The 23553-nt window shown below is 36.4% G+C and overlaps 1 protein-coding gene and 2 long non-coding RNA genes across 9 annotated transcripts in view; 2 read left to right on the forward strand and 1 right to left on the reverse strand.

Moving 5' to 3' along the window:
• The window catches only part of LOC149270059 (uncharacterized), a 33646-nt gene extending 11036 nt beyond the window's left edge, over window positions 1-22610 (reverse strand). Inside the window, exons 1-2 of one of the 7 annotated variants that reach the window (XM_089466268.1) lie at window positions 22452-22610; window positions 11990-12187 (exon numbers count right to left, since the gene is read on the reverse strand). In XM_089466268.1, coding sequence (XP_089322394.1) covers window positions 11990-12187; window positions 22452-22453 — 200 coding nt within the window. In that variant the 5' untranslated portion in view covers window positions 22454-22610. Of the gene's footprint in view, window positions 1-6463; window positions 6563-9557; window positions 10326-11989; window positions 12188-21762; window positions 21780-22451 lie in introns of those variants that run through there. The other 6 variants (XM_089466269.1, XM_089466270.1, XM_089466273.1 and 3 more) reach the window with 6 other exon arrangements.
• Window positions 2375-3324, forward strand: LOC149270060 (uncharacterized). The gene is made up of 2 exons (XR_016269551.1): window positions 2375-2864; window positions 2923-3324. It is a non-coding gene; the product is annotated as an uncharacterized LOC149270060 (long non-coding RNA).
• LOC149270061 (uncharacterized) lies at window positions 18004-18954 on the forward strand. The gene is made up of 2 exons (XR_016269550.1): window positions 18004-18493; window positions 18552-18954. It is a non-coding gene; the product is annotated as an uncharacterized LOC149270061 (long non-coding RNA).
• Window positions 22611-23553: the final 943 nt, after the last annotated feature.

The following is a 23553-nucleotide window of genomic DNA, read 5'->3' on the forward strand; positions in this document are numbered from 1 at the left end:
GCATAGAATAGACGATGAGTGTGTGCACATGTATAGGAAAATCGCGCTGATCTGCTGCTAGCTTGAAGCCGGTATCCAATATATGGATATCATAGCTCGCAAATAACTGTTAACACTTTTTCGTTGTCTGCAAATAAGTGTCTTTCACTGACACAATCAAAAAAACTCAGACAGAAACTGTTTTTGTCGCGTCTGGCTTAGCTCGCTCGCGCTCTGAGGGAGACGTTTATTTCTGTTTTCGTTTCGCTCAAGTCAAACACTGATCGTTTGCTTGAGTTAAATGAAGCAAACTGTCAGTTGCGTTTGTATGTGTAATCACGCGTGATTGTTTCCTTCTTTTTGTATGTATGTATGCATGTATTTACATGCACACGAAAGCAAAGATCATTTCTGTTGAGTTTTTTAGTCAAACTGTCTTTTGCTGAGAGTCTTTGTGTGAGCGAAAAGCGTATTAGTCTTTACGCGACACTCATTTGAGAGCGTCACACGAATGAGTCATTGCAATGCGTCTGACCGAAACAGATTCTAAAGAAAATAAAGAGTATCCCTCAGAGCGAGATCGTGTCTGCACAATCTTTTATCTTGTTATGATACGAAGCAGAGCATATACGAAAAAACGATCAACTCTCATTTGCGAGCTCTGATGGATATACATAAATAGATAATACAAATCAAAATTGTATAAATGATATATAATTAATTAAATTAAATTTAATTAATTAATAAATGATATATAATTAATTAATTTGACGATCCTAACTGCAATGATGCAATGATGATAGCAATAGCTATCAATGATTTTCTATTTTTAATGGGATCATGTTCTGTTTTTTGATGCGCACTAGACTTGAAAATTGCACAATATACATACATATGTATGTACATACTTCGGTTCACAGCGTTTGGGCTGTGAATGAGTATTGCAATCGGTATCGCCCGACTGCAACGTTCTTACTTGTTCCTTTTATAAAAATTGTTTTTAAGCTTAATAAAAGTACGCTACGTAATTCTCAAATTTTGACTTGGATTCCCTGCTCACTGTACACACTATATATGTACATACATACATACATACATACTTATATACGTACATATGTATGCATCTTTGAACTTATCTCGATAGATCTGCCTATCGCTCTGATCGCTTTACAATTTGCACAGGCTGTTGTGCACAGAAAGAATACATTTTCGCGACGAGCATGCACACACACACTTACATCCTTGCTACGTGTATGTGCTTTTGTGTGCGTGCGTCGCGAAACTCAATTCTTTCTCAGTATTTTCGTCTAGCATCAGCCCAAAATTTACCGTTGGTCTGCCTTGTGAAGTGAGCACATGCATACATACATTTGTGTATGTGTATGCTTGTATGGGATGGCAAGCTAATTGTCTCTGGATTTAGTAGTTTGTAAATTTTGTATGATTTGAATCGTAGGGTGACTATCAAATGGGCCATTATGACTTAATTAGAAATTTTTGACAATAATGAGTAAAGCTTGAGTGTAATATGACATATGTATTTCATATATTGGATAGCATTCATACGATAATTTTTTCGGTTAAAAATGTGTGTAAAATAATTTTAATTATATATAATTATTTACGGATATAAACACATTTATAAACATGATTAGCAATAATAATATATAAATGTACTTATGTACATATGTATGTATGTTCATACATAGTACATCTGTTTTAAAGTGGTTATGACAGTCCGTAAGACCGACCAAATGCAAATGCTGGACTTTAAAATTGCTACAAGCAGTAAGAGTAACGCACGCAGGTCACAAATGCTCATACATGTAGCAAGGGACTACAAGTGTGTGTGTACTTGCCCGTCGCGAAATCATATTCTTTATGCGTATCAACGCTTTCATACCCTTCCCACGAATAACCATCGAAACGCTTACATGTTGCTTGCATGAGCGTGACAAATGCTTTTATGATTTCGGTATACCCTTCACTCAAGAGGAAAGAGCTGGGATCGTCGCGAACAATATTCAATTTCTGTGCGCTGCTGCTATTTGAGAGGCCATAGAGAGAGAGAGATAGAGTGAGAGAGAGAGAGTAGGACAAATAGCGCATAGCCGTGCTTCATATAAGAATGGCACCATTTCGTTTGAGCGCTTGCAGCACACTGATTTTGTCGTGCAATATTTTCACTGCTTGAGCCTCAAGAGACTGAGCCGAGCAAATACGAAGTTGTGTAGTCTCCTCAGCGCATTTTTTCGTCGGTGAAAAAATTTGTTTTAGATGTCTAGTCTATGTGTCCTCTGGTTAGTGTTGCAACCCACTAGATCTAGTGGGAAAATAGCTAAATTGGCAGCCCTGTCTACAAGTGATATCCCATAATTGTGAGCATCGCATCCACTGCTGCCAATTTAGCTTTTTTCCCGTCAAATCTGGCTGTTTCCGAAGACCAATTGCGGGAAATATTTGGGAATTGCGGGAAGCGGGAATTCTGGCTTTTTTAAAAATGAATTAGTCTTTCTTTCGCTTTTTTTTAATACTGCCACCAATATAAGAAATTTAGCAGCGCGGTTGCCACTTGTAAAAAAAGTTTGGTATTAAAATCTTCCATTTTCGATAAACCTGTGAAGAAGTTTGGTAAAAATATACCAAATGTGTCAAAGAGTGGCAGCTTTATCATACGTTTATATCGATATTCGCCAATATCACCACCACTACTTTACACAAACTGTGATCACAATAAGTGGGATTTTTTCGGCATGTAGAATGTACAAAGGGTATGATTTTGAAAAGAAAATCAAATCTTTGAATATCGATGCAAGCCTCGAACAAGAAATTCGTGCTCGGTGCTCTTATTTTGTAATTGAACTTATCAAGCAGCTAAAGCAGAGGTAACCAATTTGTCTGATTCTTCTACCGACCATTAAATAATTTTGATTTTATCTGCAGGCTCCCCGACAATTTAAAAATTTTAAAAACATTGACGCTTTTTCCGTTGACAAAATTCTGTCAACTAAAAAAAAAGGAATAACAGAATTCATAGAACACCTCCAAGCAGACAGAATAGCCGACATTGAGCGGCAGTACTATGACATTAATCTAGTTAAGTGGGAGAACGTCAATGACAGCTCCAAATTTTGGAATGAAGTGTCTAATTACAAGGATTCTGGCGGCAACCGCAGTTTCCTTGACTTGGCAGCTGTTGTCCTGCAAATGTTTTCATTACCATGGTCCAACGCGGAGGTGAAACACGTATTTAGCCAGCTTAACTTGGTAAAGTCCAAGTTAAGGAACTCAATGAGCCTAAACACAATAAACAGTATATTTGATTAAAGATGATACCGATTTATATATTACTTTTTTATTTAATATAACACAGATATGGTTTGCGAAGACTGGGCAAATGCTGCTATGAATACAAAGTTCCTCCAAATTATCTTCGCATGATAGGTACTAATAGGTCGTACGATTCTGAAAGCGATGCTAAAATGCTGAAAATCTTGTAAAATAAAAAAAAAAAATAAAAAAATAAAAAAAAAACATGAAAATAATCAAGCCATAAAAACCGTTTTTTTTTTAAAGGCTTTTTTGTAAAAATTTTCAGTTTTTTTTCAGTTTCCATCTAAAACAGCTTTTTTCTCTGGTAAAAAGTTGGCAGCACTGCAGCCCATGCATGTTTATGGGTGGGTGCTTGTGTGTGTATATGTTTGTGTGTGTATGTGTCTGTGTATGTTTTTCTGTATGTGCTGTGTATGTTTGGGTGCATGTGTGTGTGTGTGTGTAGCTATTGCTCGAAGGGTTTAGGGGATCTCGTAGTCGAGCACACTCGACTAGAGCTAGAGCTAGAGTAAGAAACTTGTTAGACTCATTCACGAAGTGAAAGAGTATATTGGTTTTGTCCGTCTTGTCCGTCCGTCTTTCCGTCTGTCCGTATGAACGCAATCTATTTCGGCGCTATTGAAGCTAGGGACTTGAAATCTGCAACACATACTCATGTATATTTCCGATTTATAGTGTTAAAATTTTCCCGATCCGCCCACTAGGGGCGTGGCAAATCGGAAAATGCATTTTCCGATATACCAGATATCATGTTTAATGAAGAGCTAGAAAGCTGAAATTTGGTATGTAGGTCCGCGTCGACCACCCAAGATCACGAGCTATGGCGGATATATCTCCGCCCATTGGGGGCGTGGCAAATCGGATAAAACTGTATCTCCTAAAGTAGTCTAGAATGCTGAAATTTTGCACGTAAACTGATGTTTCGATTCAATAAAGATGGGTGCATTTAAAAAATTGTTTAACTTTATATCTACATACATACAGTTTGGCAAGAAAGTGTTTACACATAGGGAAAAAATTTTAATTTTTTACTTTGAAGCGAAATAAAAGCATTAAGAATATGCATATTCAATTTTTTTTAAATGAAAATAGGTAAATTAGACTATAAACTATATTAGTAAGTAAAAGAAATTACAATATGTTTCCATTAACAAAAGAAAATAACAAAAAACAAAAGAAGTAACAAAAATCAGCTGACAAGAAAGTGTTTACACAACTAAAACAATTAATTCATTATAGTGTTTTAACTACTTTTTAGTTAAAACTAATCATTTTTTTGGCCACTTTTGGCATCTATGACTGCTCCCAAGCGTCTATTCATCGATTGGACCAAGTTTCTTACATATTCCACTGGGATATTTTGCCATTCCTCCAAAACATTGGTTTTTTCGCTCAGTTTTATTCTTTGGTTACCTCTTTGCGGTCCTCTTCTTCAGATAAGCCCACAAATTCTCAATGAGGCTTAAGTCCGGGCCTTTAGCTTGCGTATCCATCACATTTTTCCAGTTATAAAGAAGCCAGCACCTCACAATATGCGCCTTATATTTGAATCTTTGTCTTGATAAAACCTAAAAGTTGGTTTGCCATTGACAAAGAATCCAAATTTGTTGGCTCTGGTTACTAAATGTGTGCGCAAAATGTGAAAATACTGTCCAACATCCATGGTGTTCTCAATGAAACAGAGATATCCAACTGCTTTGCTTGAGATGCACCCCCAGACCATTACCGAACGCTTTCCAAAATCAACAGTCGGTATTATATTTTTCTTCTCGAGGGCTTTTAGGGGCTTGCGCCACTTTCTAGTTGGACCATTGTTATAATATACCATCTTTTTGGATTCATCGCAAAATATTACATCATCCCGATATGAATCTGGCAGATTTTCGTGCATTTTAGCAAACATTAGACGCTTTTGAGCGTGATCTGCCGACATCAGTGTTTTTTTTCGGGCTAGTCGGGACGACAGATCGTTACTTTTTAGTGCTCTTCTGACACTTTCCCGGGAAATGGTTATGCTACACTCCTCCTTCAGGTCACTGGCAAGCATCCTGATCAAAATAGTTGGTTTCTCGTCCATTTTTCTGAGCGTAATTCGCTCTACCCTGGGTGATAATAGAAGAGGCCGTCCTTTAATTTTAACCTTTAACCTCTAACTCAAGCCTATCCTCTTTTTCTTGCTCGGCTTAGTATATTATATACCGTTTTCCAAGAAATCAAAAACATTTGGCCAATCTCTGTGGCAGTTTTACCCGCTAAGAGGCATCCAAAGAATAAAACTGAAATGAAAACCAATGTTTTGGAGGAATGGCAAAATATCCCAGTGGAATATGTAAGAAACTTGGTCCAATCTATGAATAGACGCTTGGGAGCAGTCATAGATGCCAAAGGTGGCCAAAAAAATGATTAGTTTTAACTAAAAAGTAGTTAAAACACTATAATGAATTAATTGTTTTAGTTGTGTAAACACTTTCTTGTCAGCTGATTTTTGTTACTTCTTTTGTTTTTTGTTATTTTCTTTTGTTAATGGAAACATATTGTAATTTTTTTACTTACTAATATAGTTTATAGTCTAATTTACCTATTTTCATTTAAAAAAAAATTGAATATGCATATTCTTAATGCTTTTATTTCGCTTCAAAGTAAAAAATTTAAATTTTGTCCCTATGTGTTAACACTTTCTTGCCAAACTGTATATCGGACCTGAAAATATAGTGATTTTTTGAATTCTACTATATTATAGGCACTATTGATACTAGAGACCTGAAAGTCCGACGAGCTATGGTAGATATATGTCCGCCCATAGGGGGCGTGGCAAACCGCTAAAGTTTATATATCCTACAGCTTAAGAGCTAGAAGCTTCAAATTTGGATAGTTGAGTTACTAGTAGCCTCCTCTATCGATGCCCCAAAAATTATTTTTACGCCTCATTAGGGGCGTGGTAGATCGAAAAATGCCTCTTCCATGACGCCATATGGCAATGAAAAGCCAGTGTAGCGGCTGGAAATTCAAATACAATGCAAAGACAAATCAATCGCAACGAGATTCTTAGAATATGCTAGAGTACCCATTTACATATGTGTACATACATACACACATACAAATGAGCGCGTGTATAAGGCTGGAATGCTTGATGCTATGCGTGCAGACTTACATATATACAGTTTGACACGAAAGTGTTTTCACATGGGGAAAAAAAAAGCATTTTTGTTCTTTGGCATTAAAAAAAAACTGCTAAATGTGATATTTCTATTTTTTTTTTAAATTACATTATGTTTTTCAATTTGTTGTCTTACAAAAATAACTTTAAAAAAATTAAAAAACTTCAAACATAGGCTTAAATAACAATAACAACATAAAAGATATTCAAATTCAACTGACACGAAAGTGTTATTCTTTATTTCTTCTTACTGCTAAATTCGTATTTACCGTTGTTTTCGGCGATTTCAATGTGCACAGCTGTGGCTAATGCTATGTTCTGAGCATTTTCGTCATATTTTGTAAGAATCGATTCAATCTTCAAAAAATTTAAACAAATTAAGAATGCCAGGGAAGCGATTGTCATTTGACATGATTCAATTGGTTTATTATAACCACTCCATAGGAAAATCAGTGGCGGAGATATCAGAAATGTTTATAATATCGAAGAGGACCATTTACAATATTTTAAGCCGCGCAGAAAACAATGAAACACTGGAGCCAAGACATTCAACTGGACGACCTCGGGCGTTAACAGATAGGGCCGAGCGTATTCTGGCCAGGAAAGTTAATGATAACCCAACAATTTCGACCAGAACGCTTGCCAGGGAGCTGCAGGAAGAATGTCGTATTGACATATCCCGCGAAAGTGTCCGCAGAGCCCTAAAAAGGAACGAGTTTGCATCCCGAGTTGCGCGGAAAAAACCATTGTTGTCGTCGAATCATGAGAAAAGACGTCTAACATTCGCCAGGTTGCATGTGGGACATGTGGATTCATATTGGGATGAAACCATATTTTGTGACGAGACGAAGATGATGTATTACAACGATGGACCCAGCCGTGTTTGGAGAAAGCCGTTGAAAGCCCTTGAACGGAAAAATATAATTCCCACTATTAAGTTCGGAAAACTTTCAGTGATGGTCTGGGGGTGTATTTCTAGTAAAGGAGTTGGAGAAGTGTCCAGTGCCCGCAAGTTTGGATTTTTTAGGGATGGTAAACCAACATTTAGGTTTTACCAAGATAATGACCCCAAACACAAAGCTAACATAGTTAGGTGCTGGCTTCTCTACAATTGTGCAAAGGTGTTGGATACTCCTGCACAAAGTCCCGACCTTAATCCCATAGAGAATCTGTGGGCTGATCTCAAAAAAAGGACAGCCAAGCGACGTCCAACAAACAAAAGCGATTTGAAAGCCTGTATATTAGAGGAATGGGAGAAGACACCGGTGGAATATGTGCAAAAACTAATCAATTCCATGAGTAGACGGTTGGAAGCGGTCATTGAAGCCAATGGGGGTCATACTAAATACTAATTTTGATACTTAATATAATTAATAGTGCCTTATTTTGAATACTTTATTTTTGTGCAAACACTTTCGTGTCAGTTGAATTTGAATATCTTTTATGTTGTTATTGTTATTTAAGCCTATGTTAATAGTTTTTTAATTTTTTTAAAGTTTTTTTTTGTAAGACAACAAATTGAAAAACATAATGTAATTAAAAAAAAATTAGAAATATCACATTTAGTAGTTTTTTTTTAATGTCAAAGAACAAAATTGCTATTTTTTTCCCAAGTGAAAACACTTTCGTGTCAAACTGTATGTCGGAACAGTATTTTTATCAGTCATCGTTTCGCGCAGCGAGTTTCGACCGCACTTGATCTCTGGACGCAACTAACTTGTGTCTCTCAATTATTCTTTGTGCCTACCATCGAACCTCACTCGGCGACAGCGACACAACGCTGTCGCCCCGCTAAAACGGTACTTCTTAAGCGACAAAATACAAATATTGGCTGATGCAATATGATGAAATCAATTCTTGGAAAATAGCCGAAAACTACAACCACATACATACAACCTCATTACACACCGACACTACAACCACACGCATAAGTGCGAAAGCATACAGAAAAGGGAAAATATGCGAGTAGGTAGTAAGCACAATTATAGTGCTCGCCAACATATTAATACTACTTGCTTCGACATATACATATATATAAATGTATGTATTTGCGTATATGTAAGAAGAAACAAATTTAAACTTATAAAATTATTCGACTAAGAAAAAGAAAAGTATTAAGTGCCATTTAGTCAAGCCTGCATCTTCCCAATAAAAAATCTATTTTATAAAAAACGAAATACATATGTATGTGTGAAAAAAAAATAGCACCGAAGAGGTTCGAACCTCCTACTCTAACATTACTTGCGTCGCCTTTAGCACCCGCACCACTGCTTTGCTTGACCAGCCAGTTGCGAAAATAGAATAGCTTATTAAGAGAGCGTCATCAGACAAAACTACAGTAACGGCTAGAAAGTCCAGAAATCAATCGAAATTCTAAGAATGTGGGAAAGGCGCGCTTCTGTCTGTACGCATAGAATAGACGATGAGTGTGTGCACATGTACAGGAAAATCACGCTGATCTGCTGTTAGCTTGAAGCCGGTATCAAATAAATGGATATAAATACATATATACATATAACAAGTAAGAAAGCTCTAGTCGAGAGTGCCCGACTACGAGATCCCCTGAACCCTTCGAGCAATAGCTGTTTTAATCATTTTTCGCGTCTTACTGCTTACACAAGAAACACGCACGTACACACACACACACACACACACGCATACACACACAGAGATACGCACGCACGCATAAACACCCATCGGCTGCAGTGGTGGCTTACTAAGGCAACTTAATTGTTCAATAACTTTTCTTTTGGATGTACTTTCTTCATGAAACAGATTGTGATTATATCATAGATACACTCATGGTCAAATTAATAGGTGTGAAATTTTTTTTTTTTTAAATGGAAATAACGTCTATATTTTTTCATGTAACTAAAAAATTCAACTTATATTTAAAAATAGACACATCATAGAATAACAACAACAAAACAATAATAATTTTTAGCATAATTTTGGCATACTTCACAAAAAACTCAAAATTTTGCTGGCCAGATTAATAGGTGTGCCCAGCAAATTTAAAAAAAAAAAATTAAAAATTTTCAAATATTGTAGAATATTTAGAATATATTTAGATAAGTATGGTTAATACCCTGTATATCCGCCTTTATTCGCAATGACTTTGCTGATTCTTTGGGGCATAGAGGATATTAACTTTCTGCACATTTCCACAGGAATGTTGTACCATTCCTCCCGAATATTTTCCCATAATTGGTTCTTATTGGAGCATCTAGTTTTGGAAAGTCTCCTTTTAAGGTGTCCCCAAAGGTTCTCAATCGGATTGAGATCTGGAGACTGACTTGGCCACTCAATAACGTCAATTCTATTTTCATGCAACCAACCCTTAACTACTCGGGAGCAGTGTTTAGGATCGTTATCCTGTTGAAATTTCCATTTCAGAGGCATGTTGTCGTCGGCATATGGTAGCATAACACTACTCAATATATCCTTATACAGGAATCTATCCATGATGCCGTTAATTCGATGAATCGGACCAACGCCTTGCCACGAAAAGCAGCCCCAAACCATTATGCTGCCTCCTCCGTGCTTAACCGTCTTCTTTGTATATCTAGGATCTAACTCTTTGCCTTTAGGTCTTCGGACATGTAAATTTGAGTCATTCCCAAACAAATTTATTTTCATCTCATCACTCCAGAGAATGTTCCTCCATTTACGCTTTCCCTCTAAACCACACCAGGCCTTGTGAGTTTGAGCAAAATTAAGCCTCATCCGAATATTTGATTTTCGCAATAGAGGAACCCTGCGAGCAACTCTCCCAGGTAGATTCGAGCTTAATAGCCGTCGACGAATAGTTCGTGCCGATACAACATTGCCCATTTCGATGGCAATCGCTCTCGAAGACTTAAATGGGTCCCTTTTAGCCAAGGTGACTATACGGGAATCCTATCTTACGGTAGTTTTCCTCCGGGCACCCGGCTTCTTTTTATCTTTTTTTGGTTTTAGAGCATTTGTAACGAAGTTCTCCGATCGTCCCATTAGTGAGGCAATGTATTTATAAGTTTTACCCTCTTCACGAAGCTTGAGAACGAGATTTCTCTCTTCAGCACTGCAGTGAACTCCACGACCCATCTAATTTTATTTAAATGTTGCAAATGAAAATTTTTATGCTTCAATCAAATTATATTCAATAATAATACTACCTTTGCTTACTCAAAAACACTTTAATATTTTAATAATTTTTTGTTTAGTTAAACACACCTATTAATGTGACCAGGTCAATTTTGAGTATGTATTTGCCAAAGCACAAGTCTCTAGTATTTAAAATACGCCTTTTACAAATGTGAGGGTGAGGGGGTCAATTAGGGGTGGGGGGTGAATTTCGACAAAAACCGAAATTGTATAAAATAAAATTGTAAAAAATATAAGTATACATAACAAATTTGGAGACTCTAGCTTTAAAGATGTAGGAGATATAAATTTATTACTGGTTTTCGATAATGTTTTTAATCGATAACAAAATAACGGGGCAATTTATCGATATTCAAAGCTAAACTCGATATGCGCCTGCTATACACGGACCTAGGAAAAAAATTTCAAGTCTCTAGCTCTCATATCTTCGGAAATCGACGAGTTCAAACATACGGACAGACGGACGGACAGATAGACGGGCAGGGCTAAATCGACTCAGCCCGTCACCCTGATCAAGAATATATATACTTTATATATATACTGATTTCCCATTTTCAATGGCCTCGCATTAGCCGTTCCATCATCTGGCATTTACTTTATAAGATGGAGGCAGAACAGCTCATTCGGCATTCATGTTGCCACTGAACAATCAAAATAATCTAGATGCAGTTTGTAACATTAAAAAACAATCATCGATGGCCACTATGTTGAAACAGTGTTAAATTATTATCTGGAGGTAAAGCAACGTTTGCCGGGTCCATACCCATATTTTGTTATCAATTAAAAACATCAAAAGCCAGTAATAAATTTATATCTGCTACATATTTAAAGCTAGAGTCGCCACATTTTAAATGTATATTCATACGTACTTTATAGAATTTCGATTTTGGTAAAAATTTACCCCCATCACTATATTCACCCCTTCACCCTTAAGTTTGTAAAATACGTGTTTCAAATACTAGACTCGTTCTTTGGCAAATATGTGCATATCCATATCCATATGCATATCCACAAGAGAAGTTATTAAAGAATTAAGTTCCCATAGAAAGCCTTCACTGCGTGCGCGTGTTGCACACGCATGTGCGAGTAATTATTGAAATATCAGTTGCTCGAGGGTTCAGGGAATCTCTAGTCGAGCAGTCTCAACTAGAGCTTTCTTACTTGTTATGTATTTATCTTTATACAATTTGAGAGTCGTACACCGTTTACATTATACTTATTCGCAGTCCCAAAATTGTTTAATATTTTTCGGCAAAGCGATAAGAAAGCAGTCCTACCCTAACTAACTAACTAACTGCTCTCTTCGGAATATATCTTTTGGATCCCCAGCTCCAAAACATTTCAAAACTAATCAAAATTACAATTGTTACTTACCATACATCCCGTAAATTTCCAAATGAAAAACTTCTGTGTTTTGAATTTTCATTAAATTTTGAAAAGTTCCAAAAACGCAAACGCTTGTGATTGTCTTCTTCATTAAATGGATTTAAATGCTCTGGGTAGTTATATATTGATATTCTACTCAGGGATCTTTCGCCATTTGGTCTAAACACATTATTTGAATGCATCATCCTTAAATAAATAAAAATTAAACGAAAATTGTTTTATTACATTTTAAGAAGAATAAATATAACATAATATACAGACGACGGCATATGTAAGTATCTTGACGAAATTGGTTTATTTATTTTGCATTCTGTTTTGAAGAACTATCTATTCTCAAAGCATAGAGTCCATTAGCATAAAGCAAGTTTAAGGAAGTACAATAGAATCAGAATATAACAGCTCCACTTATAGCTTCCAACACATTACTTTTATAACGTCTTCCGGGTAAAACGACGGCTTATTATAAAAAAATCGATAATTACTCCCGTTATTTTGTTATCGAAAAATTATTTATAAAATTACACTTCCCAGAAAGCCAGAGTCGTTTAATTTTAAGTATAGGGTGACCATCTGGGTCACATCATTCCGCGACAGTCAACGACAGTAAAAAACAAGTAAGAAAGCTCTAGTCGAGACTACTCGACTACGAGATCCCCTGAACCCTTGGAGTAATAGCTATTTCAATAATTTTTCGCGTCTTTCAGCTTACACAAGAAACACGCACACACACACACACACACACACACACACACACACACACACACACACACACACACACACACACACACACACACACACACACACACACACACACACACACACACACACACACACACACACACACACACACACACACACACACACACACACGCACACAGGCATACATACATACACATACATACACACACATACACACACACACACATACACAAACAATTACATACATATACACACACAAGCATAAACACGCATGGGCGGCAGTGAGCGCTTACTATGAGAATTTAATTGCTTAATAACTTTTTTAGATTATGATTATAAAATGAATATGCATGTAATTGCCAAAGCACAAGTCTCTAGTATTTGAAATACGCTTTTTACAAAAGTGAGGGTGAGGGGGTGAATTTAAGGGAGGGGGGTAAATTTTAACGAAAACCGAAATTGTATAAATTGCATATAAGCATACATTAAAAATTTGGAGACTCTAGCAATAAAGGTGTAGAAGATATAATTTTATAACTGGTTTTCGTCTCTAGCTCTTATATCTTCTGAAATCGACGCGTTCATACATACGGACAGACGGACAGACGGACAGACAGACGGACAGGGCCAAATCAACTCAGCTCGTCGCCCTGATCAAGAATATATATACTTTGTGGGGTCTGCCACGCCTCCTTCTCCCTGTTACATACATTTCAACAAAACCATTATACCCTGATTTCCCATTGAAAATGGGTTCAGGGTATAACAAGTAAGAAAACTCTAGTCGAAAGTGCTCGACTAGATACTAACCTGAGCCAAACTAATCCTAACTAAAATGCTCATTTAGTATGGCTAAAAGTTCAATTTCGATGTATTTAAAAATATAAATTAAATACAAAACTCATTTAACAAAATATATAAATGATTTGTAAGAAATAAAAAAATTACCATCATTTGCGCGTTCGGGATTCGAACCCGCGACTACTCGATGGAGCATCATGCCCCTACTTACTACACCAACTCACTTTTCCAAGATGCGTAGGCAAAACTGAAATAGATTCACTGCTGCAGCTCCATCTAACAAAACTAAACCAAACTAACTGTTTATGTGATTCTAAGGATCTGCTAGAAAAACCAAACTAATAACAAGTAAGAAAACTCTAGTCGAGAAACTTTCAGCATATGATCTACATATTCTATTGAATATTTGACAAATTAAAAAAAAAACAAGTAAAAAAGCTCTAGTCGAGACTGCTCGACTACGAGATCCCCTGAACCCTTGGAGCAATAGATATTTCAATAATTTTTCGCGTCTTTCAGCTTACACAAGAAACACGCACACACAGGCATACATACACACACACGCATACAGACACACATACACACACACACACGCATACACACAAACGCATACACAAACACATACACACACATACACATACAAGCACCCACGCATAAACACGCATGGGCTGCAGTGTGCGCTTAATATGAGAACTAAAAAAAGATCGGGATGAGTTATCGATTTTTAATGATAAACTTGATATGCGCGCTGTAATTACGGACATTTAAAAAAAAAATTTGAAGTCTCTAGCTCTTATATCTTCTGAAATCGACGCGTTCATACATACGGACAGACGGACAGACAGACGGACAGGGCTAAATCAACTCAGCTCGTCACCCTGATCAAGAATATATATACTTTGTGGGGTCTGCCACGCCTCCTTCTCCCTGTTACATACATTTCAACAAAACCATTATACCCTGATTTCCCATTGAAAATGGGTTGAGGGTATAAAAAGAAAGTGTTAGTAAGAAAACTTAAAATATATATATATATTAAATGTAGACTTATTAACTATACCTATCATAAGTAATTAAAATAGTTCTTAAAAAAAAATTAAAAAACTGGGCCAAATCGACTCAGCTCGTCACACTGATCACGAATATATATAATTTGTGGCATTTGCGACGCCTCCTTCTGCTTGTTACATAGATTTCAACAAAACAATTATAGCCCGATTTATATAAAGAAAAATATTTTTTAATTATTGAAAAATTTTAAGATTATTGATGTTAAATTTCTAAATATGTTGGTTATAAATGAAAAAGAAAAAAAATTTTGGCCTTTTTTTTTCAATAATTTTACAGGGTATAAACTATATTATGACTTATTTTAATAAATTTTATCTAACAATATATGTGCTGTACCTTAAATATTAGTAAAAACAAGTAAGAACGTTGCAGTCGGGCGTTACCGACTGCGGGATACTCATTCACATCCCATCAACAATTTAGTAGTTAAGTTTCGCTCTAATACTGTAGAATATACAGGATTTTCCGATTTGCCACGCCCCTACTCGGCGTAGACACCTCATTTTTGGTCAGTTCTTAGAACGAGATAACGAGATAACCCTAACTGCAAAGTTTGAATGCTTACCTTCTAAAAATGTGAAAATTACAGGGTATTTTTCGATATGTCACGCCCCTAAAGAGGCGTAAACATTATTTTTGGGTCATCGATAGAGGAGGTTACTGGTAACTTAACTCTCTAGCTATTATACTTTAGGAGATATCAACTTTTGCGGTTTGCCACGCCCCCTATGGGCGGACATATATCCGACAAAGCTTTTTGGTCTTGGGTGATCAGCCCGAGTATATATACAAAATTTGAGGTCTCCGAATTTAAAAAATCACTATATCTTCAGATCCGATTTGTCATGCTCCTAATGAGCGTAGACTCATAAATTGTCTTTTGCCTTTATAGAATCATAACATTAGCTGACGTGTGAAATTTCAGTATTCTCGGTTTACTACTTTAGGAGATACAGTTTTATCCGATTTGCCACGCCCCCAATGGGCGGAGATATATCCGCCATAGCTCGTGATCTTGGGTGGTCGACGCGGACCTACATACCAAATTTCAGCTTTCTAGCTCTGTATTAACAATGATTTCTGGTATATCGGAAAATGCATTTTCCGATTTGCCACGCCCCTAGTGAGCGGATCCGGAAAATTTTAACACTTTATAAATCGGAGATATACATGAGTATGTGTTCCAAATTTCAAGTCTATAGCTTCAATAGCGCCGAAATAGATTGCGTTCATACGGACAGACGGACGGACAGCAAGACGGACATTGCACAAAACCAAAATACTGATTCGTGAGTGAGTATAATAATTCACTTTCGTGAATGAGTATAAAAAATATTTTACTATCCACTAGTCTTTATCACTAACCAGAGAACACATAGATTAGACATCTAGAACAAATTTTTCAACGACGAAAAAATGCTCTAAAGAGGATAGACCACTTCGTATTTCCTCGGCTCGGTCTTTTGAGGCCCAGGCAGTGAAAATAAGGCACGACAAAATCAGTGCGCTGCAAGCGCTCAAACGAAATGAACACGTTACCAAATGAAGTACGTTTAGGCGCACTTTTTCCCTTACTCACTCTCTTTATGCTCTCTCTCTCTCTCTCTCTCTATATGGTCTCTCAAATAGCAGCAGCGCACAAAAATTGAATATTGTTCTCGACGATCCCAGCTCTTTCCTCTTGAGTGAAGGGTATACCGAAATCATAAAAGCATTTGTCACGCTCATGCAAACAAAATGTAAGCGTTTCGATGGTTATTCGTGGGAAGGGTATGAAAGCGTTGATACGCATAAACAATATTATTTCGCGACGGGCAAGTACACACACACTTGTAGTCCCTTGCTACATGTATGAGCGTTTGTGACCTGCGTGCGTTACTCTTACTGCTTGTAGCAATTTTAAAGTCCAGCATTTGCATTTGGTCGGTCTTACGGACTGTCATAACCACTTTAAACAGATGTACTATGTATGAACATACATACATATGTACATAAGTACATTTATATATTATTATTGCTAATCATGTTTATAAATGTGTTTATATCCGTAAATAATTATATATAATTAAAATTATTTTAAACACATTTTTAACCGAAAAAATTATCGTAAAACACTACTAACTTTATTAAATGCTTTGCAGTATATGAAATACACATGTCATATTATACTCAAGCTTTACTCATTATTGTCAAAAATTTCTAATTAAGTCATAATGGCCCATTTGATAGTCACCCTACGATTCAAATCATACAAAATTTACAATTTACACGTAGCAAGGATGTAAATGTGTGTGTGCATGCTTGTCGCGAAAATGTATTCTTTCTGTGCAGAACAGGCTGTGCAAATTGTAAAGCCCAAAATTTGCCGTTGGTCTGCCTTGTGAAGTGAGCACATGCATACATACATTTGTGTATGTGTATGCTTGTATGGGATGGCAAGCTAATTGTCTCTGGATTTAGTAGTTTGTAAAATTTGTATGATTTGAATCGTAGGGTGACTATCAAATGGGCCATTATGACTTAATTAGAAATTTTTGACAATAATGAGTAAAGCTTGAGTGTAATATGACATATGTATTTCATATATTGGATAGCATTCATACGATAATTTTTTCGGTTAAAAATGTGTGTAAAATAATTTTAATTATATATAATTATTTACGGATATAAACACATTTATAAACATGATTAGCAATAATAATATATAAATGTACTTATGTACATATGTATGTATGTTCATACATAGTACATCTGTTTAAAGTGGTTATGACAGTCCGTAAGACCGACCAAATGCAAATGCTGGGCTTTAAAATTGCTACAAGCAGCAAGAGTAACGCACGCAGGTCACAAATGCTCATACATGTAGCAAGGGACTACAAGTGTGTGTGTACTTGCCCGTCGCGAAATCATATTCTTTATGCGTATCAACGCTTTCATACCCTTCCCACGAATAACCATCGAAACGCTTACATGTTGCTTGCATGAGCGTGACAAATGCTTTTATGATTTCGGTATACCCTTCACTCAAGAGGAAAGAGCTGGGATCGTCGCGAACAATATTCAATTTCTGTGCGCTGCTGCTATTTGAGAGGCCATAGAGAGAGAGAGATAGAGTGAGAGAGAGAGAGTAGGACAAATAGCGCATAGCCGTGCTTCATATAAGAATGGCACCATTTCGTTTGAGCGCTTGCAGCACACTGATTTTGTCGTGCAATATTTTCACTGCTTGAGCCTCAAGAGACTGAGCCGAGCAAATACGAAGTTGTGTAGTCTCCTCAGCGCATTTTTTCGTCGGTGAAAAAATTTGTTTTAGATGTCTAGTCTATGTGTCCTCTGGTTAGTGTTGCAACCCACTAGATCTAGTGGGAAAATAGCTAAATTGGCAGCCCTGTCTACAAGTGATATCCCATAATTGTGAGCATCGCATCCACTGCTGCCAATTTAGCTTTTTTCCCGTCAAATCTGGCTGTTTCCGAAGACCAATTGCGGGAAATATTTGGGAATTGCGGGAAGCGGGAATTCTGGCTTTTTTAAAAATGAATTAGTCTTTCTTTCGCTTTTTTTTAATACTGCCACCAATATAAGAAATTTAGCAGCGCGGTTGCCACTTGTAAAAAAAGTTTGGTATTAAAATCTTCCATTTTCGATAAACCTGTGAAGAAGTTTGGTAAAAATATACCAAATGTGTCAAAGAGTGGCAGCTTTATCATACGTTTATATCGATATTCGCCAATATCACCACCACTACTTTACACAAACTGTGATCACAATAAGTGGGATTTTTTCGGCATGTAGAATGTACAAAGGGTATGATTTTGAAAAGAAAATCAAATCTTTGAATATCGATGCAAGCCTCGAACAAGAAATTCGTGCTCGGTGCTCTTATTTTGTAATTGAACTTATCAAGCAGCTAAAGCAGAGGTAACCAATTTGTCTGATTCTTCTACCGACCATTAAATAATTTTGATTTTATCTGCAGGCTCCCCGACAATTTAAAAATTTTAAAAAACATTGACGCTTTTTCCGTTGACAAAATTCTGTCAACTAAAAAAAAAGGAATAACAGAATTCATAGAACACCTCCAAGCAGACAGAATAGCCGACATTGAGCGGCAGTACTATGACATTAATCTAGTTAAGTGGGAGAACGTCAATGACAGCTCCAAATTTTGGAATGAAGTGTCTAATTACAAGGATTCTGGCGGCAACCGCAGTTTCCTTGACTTGGCAGCTGTTGTCCTGCAAATGTTTTCATTACCATGGTCCAACGCGGAGGTGAAACACGTATTTAGCCAGCTTAACTTGGTAAAGTCCAAGTTAAGGAACTCAATGAGCCTAAACACAATAAACAGTATATTTGATTAAAGATGATACCGATTTATATATTACTTTTTTATTTAATATAACACAGATATGGTTTGCGAAGACTGGGCAAATGCTGCTATGAATACAAAGTTCCTCCAAATTATCTTCGCATGATAGGTACTAATAGGTCGTACGATTCTGAAAGCGATGCTAGTCGCAACGAATTAGATAGCATGCTGAAAATCTTGTAAAATAAAAAAAAAAATAAAAAAAAAAAAAAAACATGAAAATCAAGCCATAAAAACCGTTTTTTTTTTTAAAGGCTTTTTTGTAAAAATTTTCAGCTTTTTTTCAGTTTCCATCTAAAACAGCTTTTTTCTCTGGTAAAAAGTTGGCAGCACTGCAGCCCATGCATGTTTATGGGTGGGTGCTTGTGTGTGTATATGTTTGTGTGTGTATGTGTCTGTGTATGTTTGGGTGCATGTGTGTGTGTGTGTGTAGCTATTGCTCGAAGGGTTTAGGGGATCTCGTAGTCGAGCACACTCGACTAGAGCTAGAGCTAGAGTAAGAAACTTGTTAGACTCATTCACGAAGTGAAAGAGTATATTGGTTTTGTCCGTCTTGTCCGTCCGTCTTTCCGTCTGTCCGTATGAACGCAATCTATTTCGGCGCTATTGAAGCTAGGGACTTGAAATCTGCAACACATACTCATGTATATCTCCGATTTATAGTGTTAAAATTTTCCCGATCCGCCCACTAGGGGCGTGGCAAATCGGAAAATGCATTTTCCGATATACCAGATATCATGTTTAATGAAGAGCTAGAAAGCTGAAATTTGGTATGTAGGTCCGCGTCGACCACCCAAGATCACGAGCTATGGCGGATATATCTCCGCCCATTGGGGGCGTGGCAAATCGGATAAAACTGTATCTCCTAAAGTAGTCTAGAATGCTGAAATTTTGCACGTAAACTGATGTTTCGATTCAATAAAGATGGGTGCATTTAAAAAATTGTTTAACTTTATATCTACATACATATATTGGACCTGAAAATATAGTGATTTTTTGAATTCTACTATATTATAGGCACTATTGATACTAGAGACCTGAAAGTCCGACGAGCTATTGTAGATATATGTCCGCCCATAGGGGGCGTGGCAAACCGCTAAAGTTTATATATCCTACAGCTTAAGAGCTAGAAGCTTCAAATTTGGATAGTTGAGTTACTAGTAGCCTCCTCTATCGATGCCCCAAAAATTATTTTTACGCCTCATTAGGGGCGTGGTAGATCGAAAAATGCCTCTTCCATGACGCCATATGGCAATGAAAAGCCAGTGTAGCGGCTGGAGATTCTAAAACAATGCAAAGACGAATCAATAGCAACTGAGATTCTTAGAATATGCTAGAGTACGTATTTACATATGTCTACATACATACACACATACAAGCGAGTGCGTTTATAAGGCTGAAATGTTTGATGCTATGCGTGCAGACTTACATATATATATATATATATATTTATATATATATATATATATATATATATATATACATATGTATGTAATTGCGAATATGTATTTGAAGGCTATTTAAGAAGAACAAATTTCAACTTATAAAATTATTCGACTAAGAAAAAGTATTAAGTGCCATTCAGTCAAGCTCGCACCTACCTAATAAAATATCTATTTTATAAAAAACGAAATATGTATGTATGTGTGAAAACTAATTTTCACCGAAGAGGTTTCGAGCCTCCCCTACTTTAACATAACTTGCGTCACCTTTAGCACCCGCGCCACTGCTCTGCTTGATCAGGTAGTAGATAAAATAGAATAGTTAATAAGAGAGCGTCATCAGCAAAACTACAGTAACGGCTAGAAAGTCCAGAAATCAATCGAACTTCTAAGAATTTGAGAAAAGGCGCGATTCTGTCTGTACGCATAGAATAGACGATGAGTGTGTGCACATGTATAGGAAAATCGCGCTGATCTGCTGCTAGCTTGAAGCCGGTATCCAATATATGGATATCATAGCTCGCAAATAACTGTTAACACTTTTTCGTTGTCTGCAAATAAGTGTCTTTCACTGACACAATCAAAAAAACTCAGACAGAAACTGTTTTTGTCGCGTCTGGCTTAGCTCGCTCGCGCTCTGAGGGAGACGTTTATTTCTGTTTTCGTTTCGCTCAAGTCAAACACTGATCGTTTGCTTGAGTTAAATGAAGCAAACTGTCAGTTGCGTTTGTATGGGTAATCACGCGTGATTGTTTCCTTCTTTTTGTATGTATGTATGCATGTATTTACATGCACACGAAAGCAAAGATCATTTCTGTTGAGTTTTTTAGTCAAACTGTCTTTTGCTGAGAGTCTTTGTGTGAGCGAAAAGCGTATTAGTCTTTACGCGACACTCATTTGAGAGCGTCACACGAATGAGTCATTGCAATGCGTCTGACCGAAACAGATTCTAAAGAAAATAAAGAGTATCCCTCAGAGCGAGATCGTGTCTGCACAATCTTTTCGGTTATGATACGAAGCAGAGCATATACGAAAAAACGATCAACTCTCATTTGCGAGCTCTGATGGATATACATAAATAGATAATACAAATCAAAATTGTATAAATGATATATAATTAATTAAATTAAATTTAATTAATTAATAAATGATATATAATTAATTAATTTGACGATCCTAACTGCAATGATGCAATGATGATAGCAATAGCTATCAATGATTTTCTATTTTTAATGGGATCATGTTCTGTTTTTTGATGCGCACTAGACTTGAAAATTGCACAATATACATACATATGTATGTACATACTTTGGTTCACAGCGTTTGGGCTGTGAATGAGTATTGCAATCGGTATCGCCCGACTGCAACGTTCTTACTTGTTCCTTTTATAAAAATTGTTTTTAAGCTTAATAAAAGTACGCTACGTAATTCTCAAATTTTGACTTGGATTCCCTGCTCACTGTACACACTATATACATACATACATACATATGTATATAAGTACATATGTATGCATCTTTGAACTTATCTCGATAGATCTGCCTATCGCTCTGATAAGGTTCATACATATATTTGCATATGTATGTAGATACATACATACATCTGCATGTATACAGAAAGTAATACCTTTTACTTATGTATGTATAGTGTAGTTGATATTTTTATTACCACTTCGATTACAAAAAAAGAAATTGTATTATGTCCGCATGTGTATATTTTAGAACCGTACATACATGTAAATATGTACATACAAACATTGTCAGAATTTCAACTTAATATTTATGCAACTAATATAAACATACATACATACATACATACTTATGTACACATGCAAATTAAATACATACATACACATGTATATATATAAAGTTTTTCATACACTTGTGTATTTGGCTGCATGTTTCACAAATTACATTTTATAGAATAGAGAAGATAAGATCGAACATAATAAATTTTTCAAATAATTAAAGTGTAACGACATGCAGTTAAATACATATGTACATGTGTATTTATCATGAGTTATATATTAAAAATTACGTATGTAGGTAAATTAAAATGTACATACATATCTATGTATTTAGATAAATCACCCTAGATTCTTTTTATAATATAAGTACCGATGATCTCAACACGTTGAATGAAAGCTTTTTATTTTGCTAAAGCACCGAGTTAAAGTCGAACACTAAATAAACTTTTACTTTACAGAACTGAATAAGAAAAAAAAAAGCTTTTTTGTTATAAAGAACGAGCGAGGGTCTATCGTAAAGTACATACAGTCGACTTTCGTTATTTCGAAGTTCAAGGGACTCTTAAAATAATACCACTAACCAGAGAACACATAGACTAGACATGTAGAATAAACTTTTCACAGCTATGCGCTATTCGCCCTACTCTCTTTCTCTCTCTCTATCTCTCTCTATGGTCTCTCAAATCACCGAACTCAGCAGCACACAAAAATTGAAATTTATTGGCGACGATCCCAGCTCTTTGCTGTGTCAAGATTTTAGCACAGTTTTTTTCGAGCGTTAGCACGCCAGACAACTTCGTATTCGCTCGGCTCCTCACTTTTAGGTTTGGGTTACTAAAATATACGAAGGCAGACTCATTTCGCTTCATGCGCTCGACCGAGATGGTCAAATGTTGAACAAAAGATCCCTCTATGCTCAATCACTGACCAGAGAACACATAGACTAGACATGTAGTACAAAGTTTTTCAACACCGAAAAATCTGACTCATAGGGCCTATCAATTTCGTATTTGCTCGGCTCTTCACTTTTTAGGTTCGGGCTACGAAAATATGCGAAGGTACAATCATTCCGCTTCATGCGCTCGACCGAGATGGTCAAATGTTGAATAAAAGATGCCTCTATGCTCAATTTTTGTTCTTGCTCTCTCGCTCTCTCTGCTCTCTGCTCTCTCAATATGTATATGTATGTATGCATGTGAGCACAAGCAGCAGCTCACGAAAATTGAAATTTCTTCGCGTTAGACTGCCGTTTCTTCCCTTACGTGAAGTGTATTCCGAACTCTTCAAGCCGTTTGCCATGCGTTTTCGTTATTATTTGTGGGAAGGGTATGAAAGCGTTGGTGCGCATAATGAAAATGTTTTCGCGATTAGCATGCATACACACTCTCGCTTGCTACATGTACTATGAGCATTTGTATGC

Source organism: Drosophila arizonae, chromosome 3, assembly GCF_054131065.1.
Source record: "Drosophila arizonae isolate 15081-1271.41 chromosome 3, UAZ_ARI_1.0, whole genome shotgun sequence".
Classification (NCBI taxonomy): Eukaryota; Metazoa; Arthropoda; class Insecta; order Diptera; family Drosophilidae; genus Drosophila; species Drosophila arizonae.